At 49.7% G+C, this 12,080-nt stretch overlaps 2 protein-coding genes across 2 annotated transcripts in view; one reads left to right on the plus strand and one right to left on the minus strand.

Annotated features, from left to right (window-relative positions):
* The window catches only part of LOC141728165 (erythroblast NAD(P)(+)--arginine ADP-ribosyltransferase-like), a 39,117-nt gene that overhangs the window by 7,385 nt on the left and 19,652 nt on the right, over window positions 1–12,080 (plus strand). The gene's annotated exons all lie outside the window — the stretch shown is intronic.
* On the minus strand, window positions 8,405–9,154 carry LOC141728145 (NAD(P)(+)--arginine ADP-ribosyltransferase 2-like). The gene has a single exon (XM_074534682.1). It carries the CDS (start codon window positions 9,152–9,154, stop codon window positions 8,405–8,407), a length of 750 nt encoding a protein of 249 aa, XP_074390783.1.

The raw sequence follows: 12,080 nt of genomic DNA on the forward strand, positions 1-12,080 counted from the left end.
AATCCCATTTCTGTGACCCTTCCAGTGCCGTTTCTGTGCCAACTAGCCCAATAACCCTACTCCCAGTCCAGTGTCCCTTACCCCCTAGTGTTACCCCAGACCCCGTGCAGTTCCCCAGGTCAAATCCTGGGAACAATCCCTGACATCCCCATGGTCACCTCAGTGCTCCACCAACTCACATTCTAATCTCAGTCCTGTGTTTACCCTTCCAGTGTCACCCCAATGCTCCCCTGGAACTCATTCCTGATACCACAGATCTTTAGACCACTTGTGTCCCCAGGGCCCTCAGGAACCTCACCCAAATTCCCAAAGCCACTCCCTCACCCAGCCCACTGTGCCTCTCAGCCCTCTCCCACACACCAGTCAAGCTCCCAGTCCCGTGACACTTTTGGTGTCACCCCAGAACCCCAAACCAAATCTGGGGATCAACCACTGTCTCCAAAATCCCTGGCTGGAGCCCCCCAAGACCCCACTCTGTGACCCCAGTCCCATGTCCCTCCCTCATGTGTCCCCAGTGTCCCCCACGAACTGATAACAAAATCGGCCGGAGTGAAATCCCTGATGGAGCTGGAGGTATCAGAAAGCTGGAATTTGTGATCAGCTTGGACTCACAGCAGACCTCTCCTGGTCCCGCAGCTCAGGGAGGACATTGCCATGGGGTATTTATACACCAGAACTATAAATATTCATTACAATCACCTTCTTATCTCATACAGAAACAGCATTTTCTCAAGAAATAATTTGCACGTCTCCACCTTTCTCTGGAAGTTCTTTCATTGTACTGAAAGGCCATAAAAATGTGGTCTCAGGGGGGCCATTTTCACTGAGTGCCCCAATATGCCAGATGACCTCACCTGGAATATTTGCTTTGAACAGATGCTGCTCATTCTGTGTTGCCAAAAATCCTCACTGCAGTTCCTTTATCTGTTCCACCATGGGCTCCAGCCGTGTTCATCCTTCATCCTCCATCCATTTTCATTCTTTTCATGCTTTTGCCAGTCAGTCTTTAAACTCTATTCAGTGCCTTCAGGGAAATTGAAACTTTCTATTTTATTTCTATCAACTGAGACTTCTGGTGACCTGTGCAGTGCTTTTCCAAACAACTCAATCAGACACGATTGACCCAGGTCAATGTGGGCAGCAGCAGCAAGTGCTCTCCTCATCCAAGAAATCTGGGAAATCCAATTTGGGACAAAAGTTTGTGGTATACACTCTGCTCATCGTAACTGCAAGAAGATGTGGAACAAGAGGAGGAACTCGATGTGTTACAAAGGGCTCCAGAATTCTCAGTGAGAAAAAGAGCAAACATTGGAACTCACTTGACATCAGCTTTGAGCACTGCTCATGCCCATGGAGCCATTTCGAAAGAAAGAAGCCAAATAACAGCACATCGATCTCTGATTAAATATAATGAACAAATATCATCACTCCTTGATAACACTCAGCTTTCCAAAGGAGTGGCTGTACTACAATCCAGGGCACACCAGCTTGGCGATTGACAAATCCCTGTGAGTAAATAGATTTGCAATAAAACTGGATGAGAGGTTCCGCAACAAAGCATCCTGGTGTTAATTCCTGAGAAATGAATTTCAGCCCCAGAGGTGAGGCCTGGATAGAGTTTGACAGATTGAAAATCGGCTGCTTATCTAAAAGCCCACAATAAAGACGGTGGTTGCTCTTAGTCGCCTCCACGTTCATGCTGCATATCCGCACTTTAACATCCATTTCTTGCTCTAGCCAGTCATTGTTTAAACACTTCCCAGAGCCTTTAAGAGAGCTGAAACTTCTTTTTCTTTCTCCTCTTTTGCCCCCTGTGATGGTGATTGCAGGGGTCTTAGGATGAGGAAAGAGAGGAGGATCTTACTCCATGTTTCAGAATGCTTGATTTATTGTTTTATTATATATATTCTACTAAAATGATACTAAATGAATAGAAGAAAGGGTTTCATCAGAAGGCTAGCTAAGAATAGAAATAGAAGGAATCATAACAAAGGCTTGTGGCTTGGACAGAGAGTCCAAGCCAGCTGACTGTGATTGGCCATTAATTAGAAACAACCACATGAGACCAATCACAGATGCACCTGTTGCATTCCACAGCAGCAGAAAATCATTGTTTACATTTTGTTCCTGAGGCCTCAGCTTCTCAGGAGAAAAAATCATAAGGAAAGGATTTTACAGAAAATAGCATGGCTACAACCCCCCCTCAACACTCCAATCCTGCTCCCATTCTCCCACTGTCCCACATGCCCCAAGTTCCCCCCAGTCCCTCTCCCAGCTGCTCACCGAGTTGCTGCCACAGCTCAATTGGTGTCCTCTATCAAATGACATCCCTCAAGGCAACTTGAGCATGTAGGTGATCTCTTGGAGGAGTGGTTGGGAAGTCACCTGGGTGACTTCCCCGGCCTTGTTGGTGTGACAGGAGAACTTCTGGACCCCCCAAGAAGGGATCCCCCAACACCAGGAGATACCTGACCCCATGTTGGCATGGAAGCTCAGAAATTCCATTTGCCAGTTATCATTGCCACCACTTTTAATGAAGAGATGGAACTGCCATTGGGCTAAGAAAGATTTATTGCTCAGATAACCATCAGTCTCAGACGGCATGGGATTTTAGAGGAGCAGGCAGTCAGCCATAACACAAAATGGTCACAAGTTCTTTGTTGCAAGAAACTATATAACTTTCTAATCCAATGGACCGTTATTTTGCTTTTCTAATCTATCACCGTAACTCACTTCCATTGCACTGCAGATGTTTTTACACAATGGGCTTCTAACTCACGTGCACACCTTTTCTTCTATTATAACTCATAAGCTCTTCACTTACTGTATTCAACCACATTTCTGTACTATAGACCCTTCACCATCTCACCCAATACAGTTTCTTACTTACTTCAGGCATATTCTTACTCACAACTTTAGAAACATAAATTTAGGATTTTTCTACTAAATGCCTGTGTACTTTATTCTTATATCAATTCAAGCTTTTGGGGGGCACTGGGGACACTTGAGGGAGGGACATGGGACTGGGATTACAGACTTGGGCCATGGGGGGCTCCAACATGACGTTTTGGAGACAGGGGTTGATCCCCAGATTTGGTTTGGGGTCCTGGGGTGACACCAAAAGTGTCACAGGACTGGGAGCTTGACTGGGGTGTGGGAGAGGGCTGAGGGGGACGCTGGGGTGGGTGAGGGAGTGGCTTTGGGAATTTGGGTGAGGTTCCTGAAGGCCCTGGGGTCACAAGTGGTCTAAAGAGGTGTGGGAGCAGGAATGAGTTCCTGGGGAGCACTAGGGGGACATCAGAAGGCTAAACATAGGACTGGGATTCTGACTGGAGAGTGGTGGAGCACTGAGGGGACCCTGGGGATGTCAGGGATTGTCCCTAGGGTTTGGGATGGGGAACTGCAAAGAGTCTGGAGTGACACTAGGGGATAAGGGACATGGGACTGGGATTGCGGTTGTGGGGCTAGTGGGCACAGGGATAACACTGGGGAGCACAAAAAAGTCAGGTCAAGGGGGCGCAGTGTTGGAGTGGGATTGTGTTCATTGGAGACACTGCTGGGCCAGGCTCAGCTCTGCTGATTCACCCTCAGTTGTCAATTTGGAGTTGAGGATTTGAGCTGGTTTTAGCCCAATTCAGCAACAAAAATCAGCACAAGACCTCTCTCAATGCTGCCCTGATGGCCACAAATGGGGCATTGTCCCTAGGGCACATCTAGGCAGAGCAGTCTGCCATATCCTGCACTTCAGGGGACCTTAAAGGCTGGAAATTGGGAGGTTAAAGACAGCAAGGGCAGGTCATTTCCCTGGGGAGGGACAGTAACCAGTGCCATCCCTGGCTGGTGGCAACTGCTGTAGCAGTACTGGAGATGGACCTAGGAGTGCTGGTGGCTGACTAGTGAAGCTGGCCATGTGGCCTGGGGCCAGGAGGGATCCAGGGGGCATCAGGAAGAGCAGGCCCAGGAAGTAAGGGAGTGATTGTGCACTTCTGCCCTGCCCAGGGAGGCACATCAGGAATGCCGTGTCCAACTCTGCCCAGTACCCTGTCCTGTTCTGTCCTGCTCTGGACCCAGTCCTGGTCTCAGGGATGTCACTGCCTGCGCTGGGAGGTTGGGCCAGGTGCCCTGTCTTGGTCCTTCCAGTCTGACCGATTCTGGGATTAGGGGATTCGGGCAGTTGCAGTTTAGGAATTGTCCACCCGAGGGCAACAGCGAGAGCAGGAATTCAGCAGCATGTGCCACCCCCAGCTGCAGTTCCGGGTGCCAGTAGCAGGTGGCAGCTCAAGCTGCTGGCGCTGCCCTGTGCCCGCCCAGCCCCATCCCGGCCCTGGGGGATCTGCAATGGTTTGGGATGGAGCCACCTTAAAGCGCGTCCGGTGCCAGCCCTGCCATGGGCAGGGACATCTACCCTTGAGCTGGGCTGTTCCAGGCCCTGCCCAACCTGGCCTTCAATGCTTCCAGGAGTGGGGCAGCCACAGCTTTGGTATACATGGGTAACATGATGATTTGCTCTCGCAATTAAGGGATGAATATTGTTTGTACCTGAAGAGAAGTTTTGTTGATTTATGGTTATGTTATGGTTGTTTGTTTTTCAGACACACTTTGTGTCTGAAAAGTCCCCTTTCCCCCTCCTGGATTGTTGCCACCATAGGGCCCTGGTTGTCCAGGTTGTCAGGGTCATGTGGAGGGAGGGCGTGTACCTGTGCCCCTTGCATGGGACAGCTGGGAGAGGGCCAAGCCTGTTGCTGGGGAGGCGTGGCATGACAACACCTCACCTCCAGTCAGACTTAAGAAAGGTCTCCACCAATGGACAGCATGGAAGAGGCAACTGGCAGACTCTGGGAGGGCCGAGTGATATAGAAGGAAAATTTTTGTATATGTATCACTACTTATGAATGTGTATTTGGCTGATGCAACACCAGAGGTATAAAACGCAGAGCTGCCATTTTCTGAATGAGACTCTGGCTGAAGCTGAGCACACCGCTTAGGATTCAAGTGGAAAAACAATTTTGCTATCGAACATTTGAGCAGAAAAATTCACCTTGCCAGAGGCTTACTTGCACAAAGGAGACAGAAGTGTCCTGTAATTTTATTAATGAATATAGGGAGAGGCCATGGGGAATTTTGTCATGAGGTCTCCCAAATCACTGGACAATGCAGCCTCCTTTTTATCCCAATTTCCTGGCCATATCTCCCACTCCTCTTTCCCATTGGCAGAGTTATTTGGAAGGTCCAGACTTCCCAATCCACCTACTGAATGTCCCTCTGTGCACCCTGTCCTTCTGTAAAACATGCAGAGCTCGCTGTTCAATTGAACATTGTTCAATTGAACATTGAATTGATTAAAATCAATTGAATTATTTCCCTGGGTGGGAAATAGTATTTATAGACCTGTTAGGTCTTTTTTCTTCTTCTCGAAGTTCAGGAATTTGACAGGACCTTGATTGAGCAGCAGTCTGTGTCAATAAGGATCATTTTCTGAGACTGATAGTTTCTCTGGTCACTTCCTTCTCTACAAGTCCCTGGCTTTATCTACCACCAGCTCCACACAATCTGTTTGTGAAGAAACATTCATCTTATTCCTTTCAGGGTTGAATTAATTGTGGTGCGGAAATAGTTTTCTGGGGATTAAATCCTGAATATGTGGGAAAGCACAGAATTTTTTCAAGAATGCAAAGGAATGAATTTTCAAAGAAGTAAAGGACAGTCAGGGAGATGTTGGGGGAGAGAGTGGATGGGGAAGATTTTTGTTTTTCTTCTTCTCTTTCTCTACTCTTTTCCCTTTTTTCCCTTTTCCTCCAGGGAAAATAGCAGTGGTGGCTTGGTGAACACATTTTTCTGAGGGTCATGGTGGCCATGGTGGTCATGGAGACCATGGTGATTGTGAGAAACAGCTGCTCACTTTAAACTAGTAAAGGTCTATTAAACTCCAACAAACACAACAAAGGGATTGAATAAGGAAAAAAGGCAGCACTGGGATCATGGCTTTCCTCCAGACACTCATTCACAAAATGGCGTCTTCGCCTTTTTTATCCACAGTGCTGCACCAGCCAACCCTGGCTCTCCCAAAGTCTGCCATTCATTCTTTCTTCACCGTCCTTTGGTGGAGACCTTCTTGCAACTTAACTGGAGGTGAGGTGAGATGAGATGAGATGAGACATGCTATGCCTTGCCAGCAACAGTCTTTCTCTATTCCCAACTGCCCCATGCAAGGGGCGCAGGTACACGTCTGGCCTCCACATGTCCCTGACAACCCTGACAACTACAGCCATCCGGTGGGAGCAACACAGAGAGGGGAAAGGGGACAGTGGGAAGAACGGAGGATGTCCAAACAAAAAATTACAATAACATAGCCATACATCAAGAAAATTTCTCTTAACATTCATACAAGATTCATCCCTTAATTGGAGGAGTCAATCATCATATTGCTGCTGCCGCCTGCTGTTGGCACCTGGAACTGCACTGTGCAACTGAATTCCTGTGCTCGCTGCTGCCCTCCGGTGGACAATTCCCAAACCACAATTCCCAGAATCCCCAAATCCCAGCATGGGTCAAGCTGGAAGGACCCAGACTGGGCAACTGGCCCAACCTCCCAGCTCAGGCAGCAACATTATCCCTGAGCATAGGATTGGGTGCAGAGCAGGACAGAACAGGACATGGCACTGGGTGGAGCTGGACACAGCACTGTACGGAACTGGACACGGCACTCCTGATATGCCTCCCTGGGAAGGGCAGAGGGGCACAGTCACTCCCTCACCTCCTGGCCCTGCTCTTCCTGATACCCCCTAGATCCCTCCTGATCCCAGGACACACAGGCAGCTCCATTGATCACCCACCAGCACCCCCAGGTCCTTCTCCAGAGCTGATCCAGCAGGTGCCCCCTGCTGGGACTGCTGACTGAGGACTGTCCCTCCCCAGGGACCTCCTGTCCTGCCCTCTTGAACGTGCCAATTTCCAGCCTTTAAGGTCCCCCTGAACTGCAGGATGTGGGAGGATGCTCTGCCTGGAATGTGGCCAAGGGACAATGCCCCATTTGTGGCCATCAGGACAGCATTGAGAGAGGTCTTGTGCTGATTTTATTGCAGAATTGGGCTAAAACCAGCCCAAATCACACACCCTGAATTGACAACTGAGGATGAATCACCAGAGCTGGGCTTGGCCATTTATCACCTGAACTTGGGAATGTCCAGTCCCTACTCAGGCAGAGATTCCTCTCCCATATTCCCTCTTGGAATAAAATGTGTGTGAGGTTCATGCCCCTGGATGGGGATGCTCCCCAAGAGAGAAGGTTGAACGAAACAGACTTTCAGATGAGTGTTACTCTGGGGAGTGACCTCAAGGCCTGCTTAAGAATTGTGACATTTTGCTGGCTGTGACAGGTTTATTGAATAGTTTTGATAGAATTAATTAATAGAATAGGTTTGCACAATGGCCTTGATGGCCACCCTGGCCAGGCTGGCTGTGGTAGCCTTGTGGCGGAGGGAGTCTTGATGATCATGGTGGCCATGATTCCCACAGTGACCGCAGTGAATTCGGTGGCCTTGGTGGTCTCGTGGTTCAGAGGATCCTGGTGGCCACTGCCAAGGCTGTGTTGGCCAGGAGGCATCTTCTGAAGTGAAAGGTGGCCATGTGGATGCTCCCACCTGGGAGAAAAAGAAGGACATCAGGGGGAACATGTGAGAAATCAGAGGATCAGAAACAGCCATAGTGGGGTGTTGGATGTGGCAGGTTATAAGGGGGCCCTGAGGTGAAAGGGTGTCAAGGAGGTCATGGGGTTGTTAGGGACCAGGGTTGTCCAAGGATCATGGTGGGCTTAGGGTGACAGGGGTCAGGGGCTGCCATGGGGTTGACAGGGGTTCAGAGAGGGAGTACCAGGGAGATCCTGGCCCCACCTGCATTCAGCACACAGAGCCTGTCCCAACAGCACTGCCTTTGGTGTGGAGGGACAGGATCAGTACAGGAGGGTCCCTGTCTCTGCCCCTGTCCCTGTCCACCCCTGGCAGTGGTGTTCCTGTCCCTGTCTCCCCCCAGATGTGGGGATCTCCATCCCTTTGCCCTGTCATGGGCCTTCTTATCCACATGCCTGCAACTAGTGTCACCAGATTTGGTGTGCCCAGCATGGGGTGTCCCCATCCCCAAACTCTCAGTGAGTGTCCCCACTCCCTGTGCCCTGCCATGGGTGCCCCCTGTCCACAGTTGCTGTCCCCAGCACTGGGTGTTGCTGTGACCCCACCTACGGTGAGTGTCCACAACACAAGGTATCCCTGTCCTTGTCCCCAGCGGTGGATATCCTTGTCCCCCCACTCACAGTGAATGGCCCTGTCCCCCATCCCCAGTGAATGTCATTGTCCCCCCTGCCTTATTATGGGGGTCTCCATCACCCCAGCATGTCCCCTGTGCCGTCACCTCACAGCAATGCGCAGTTGTATTTGCTGTAGGTCCCAGATGATTGGAGAGTGATCCATGCCCTCTTCCCATTCTGGGTGACTTTGGTGACCTCAAAGGTTTCGTATGGCGGGATCAGCACCTCACGGTTGCTCAGATAGAAGGAAAAAGCCTGGATGTCCACGCCATGGCATGTTTGAACCTCAAAAATGGTATCTGTTCCATACTTCTGGGCAACCTCTTTGCTCAGAGATGTCGATGTGAATTGACCAAACCGGACCTTCTGACCACGCCGTGCCTGAAACCGGACATCATGCACACCCCGGTACACGTGGCGACACTGCCCATTCTGGGCCTGCCTCAGTTTCACCAGAGCCTGGGTCAGCAGGAAATGCAGCATTTTGAAGTGGAAGTTGTTCCGATATTCCTGGCGGGAGTGTCCAGCTGTACGCACAGCTGCATTGAAATCCTTGTAAATGTCCTTGGTTGAGTAGGCCATGACAGCAACGGCCTGGGCTGGAGATGCCAGAGGGGACACATGGGAGCCCCTCTTGCGCCACTCAGCCTCGGCCTTCCTCCAGGTCTTGGCAAAGAGAGGATTCTTCTGAAACTCAAATTTGTAGAGGGCCGGCAATGCCTTGGTCATGGCAGGGCCGCAGCCCCGGTACTGGTCATCGAAGGAGTCCATGGCCATGTCCATGGGCACCACCTTGAAGGCCAGGGTGGCCACGGCCATTGCCAGCAGTGCCAGGGTGTGAGCCAGGAGGGCCATGGCAGTGAGAGGCCACTAGGAGTTGGGTGGGACCCTGGGGGACAAAGAGGGACACACAGAGGGGACAATAAGAGCACACAGGGTTACATAGGAAGTGTTCCTCTATGAGGGTCTGATGAGGGCAAATGGGGTCAGACTGAAGCAGGGCTTAGAGGGGCAGCTCAAGCCAAAAGACCTGAGGACACATCCAGGAATGCTGATCCCAAATCCTGGGGTCATTCCAGAACTCCACAGTGTCCCCCAGAACCCCAGGACATCAATCCCACTCCCATGGTCCCATGTCCCCAACCACTGGTTCCCCCTAATGACCCCCAGGAACTTGATCCAAATTCCAAGTTCCCCCAGTAGTGAACTCCTGAATCCCATTTCTGTGACCCTTCAAGTGTTGTGTCTGTGCCCACTAGCCCCACAACCCCACTACCAGTCCCTTGTCACTTCCCGCCTGGTGTCACTCCAGCCCTCTGCCGTTCCCCAGGTCAAATCCTGGCAACAATCCCTGACATCCCCAGGGTCCCCTCAGTGCTTCACCAACTCCCAGTCTGAATCCCAGTTCTGTGTTTAGCCTTCTGATATCCCCCCAATGCTCCCCAGGAACTCATTCCTGCTCCCACACCTCTTTAGACCACTTGTGACACCAGGGCCCTCAGGAACCTCACCCAAATTCCCAAAGCCACTCCCTCACCCACCCCAGCGTCCCCCTCAGCCCTCTCCTACAATACAGTCAAGTTCCCAGTCCCATGATCCTTTCGGTGTCACCCCAGGACCCCAAACCAAATCTGGGGATCAACCCTTGTTTCCACAATGTCATGCTGGAGCTCCCCATGGCCCAGCTCTACAATCCCATGCAACCCCAGTCCCGTGTCCCTCCCTCCTGCCTCCCCAGTGTCCCCCACCACCTGATACCGAAATCAGCCGGACTGAGCTGCCTGATGGAGCTGGAGGTAGCAGAAAGCCAGAATTTGTGATCAGCTCGGACTCACAGCAGATCTCTCCTGGTCCTGCAGCTCAGGGGGCACATCGCCATGGGGTATTTATCCATCACAATTATAAATATTCATTACAATCAGCTTCTTATCTCATACAGAAACAGCACTTTCTCCAGAAATAATTTGCATGGAACCACCTTTCTCTGGAAGTTCTTTCATTGTACTGGAAGGCCATAAAAATGTGGTCTCTTGGGGGCCATTTTCATTGAGTGCCCCAATATGCCAGATGACCTCACCTGGAATATTTGCTTTGAGCAGATGCTGCTCATTCTGTAACTTCAGCAAGTTACAGGACTTGCCAGAAAAACCTCACTGGAGTTCCCTTTACATATGGGTTTGTCTATGGCCTCCAGTCGTGTTCATCCTTCATCCTCCATCCATTGTCATCCTTTTCATGCTTTTATCAGTCAGTCTTTAAGCTCTATGCAGTGCCTTCAGGGAAACTGAAACTTTCTATTTTGTTTCTATCAACTGAGACTTCAGGTGACCTGTGCAGTGCTTTTCCAAACAACTCAATCAGACACGATTGACTCAGGTCAATGTGGGCAGCAGCAGCAAATGTTCTCCTCATCCAAGAAATCTGGGAAATCCAATTTGGGACAAAAGTTTGTGGTATACACTCTGCTCATCATAACTGCAAGAAGATGTGGAACAAGGGACAGAGCTCGATATGTTACATAGAGCTCCAGAACTCTCAATGAGAAAAAGAGCAAACATTGGAACTCACTTGCCATCTGCTTTGAGCATTGCTCATGGCCATGGAGCTATATGGGAAGAAGGAAGTCAGTTATCAGCACACCAATCTTTGATTAAATATAAAGAACAAATATTGTTCCTTCTTGATTCCATTCAGCTGCCCAAAGAAGTGGCCGTACTACATTCCAGCGCACACCAGCTTGGGGATTGACAAGTATCTATGGGTAAATAGATTTGTAATAAAGCTGCACAAGAGGTTCTGCAACAAAGCATCCTGGTGTTAATTCCTGAGAAATGAATTTCAGCCCCAGAGGTGAGGCCTAGATAGAGTTGGGCAGATTGAAAATTGGCTGCTTATCTAAAAGCCCAGTATAAAGAGGGTGGTTACTCCCCGTCACCTCCACGTTTATTCTGCATATCTACATGTTTACATCCTTTTCTTGCTTTTGCCAATCAGGTATTAAACTCTACCCAGCACCTTTAGGGGAACTGAAACTTTCTGTTCTTTCTGTTATTTCTCACTGCCCCAGTACCCTAATCCTGCACCCACCATCCCACAAGCCCCTGGCCGTCTCCTGTGCTGTCACCCCACAGCAATGGCTCTGTGGCCATGAGCAATGCTTAAAGCAGATGGCAAGTGAGTTCCTATGTTTGTTAATTTTCTCACTTCCAATTTCAGAGCTCTTTGTAACATATCGAGCTCTGCCCCTTGTTCCACATCTCCTTGCAGTTACGATGAGCAGAGTATATACCACAAACTTTTGTCCCAAATTGGATTTCCCAGATTTCTTGGATGAGGAGAACATTTGCTGCTGCTGCCCAAATTGACCTGAGTCAATCGTGTCTGATTGAGTTGTTTGGAAAAGCACTGCACAGGTCACCTGAAGTCTCAGTTGATAGAAACAAAATAGAAAGTTTCAGTTTCCCTGAAGGCACTGCATAGAGCTTAAAGACTGACTGATAAAAGCATGAAAAGGATGAAAATGGATGGAGGATGAAGGATGAACACGGCTGGAGCCCATGGAAAAACAGGTAAAGAGAACACCAGTGAGGGGTTTTTGGCAACAAAGAATGAGCAGCACCTGTTCAAAGCAAATATTCCAGGTGAGGTCATCTGGCATATTGGGGCACTCAGTGAAAATGGCCCCCAGAGACCACATTTTTATGGCCTTTCAGTGAAATGAAAGAACTTCCAGAGAAAGGTGGAGCCATGCAAATTATTTCTGGAGAAAGTGCTTTTTCTG

Source organism: Zonotrichia albicollis, chromosome 1, assembly GCF_047830755.1.
Source record: "Zonotrichia albicollis isolate bZonAlb1 chromosome 1, bZonAlb1.hap1, whole genome shotgun sequence".
Lineage (NCBI taxonomy): Eukaryota > Metazoa > Chordata > Aves > Passeriformes > Passerellidae > Zonotrichia > Zonotrichia albicollis.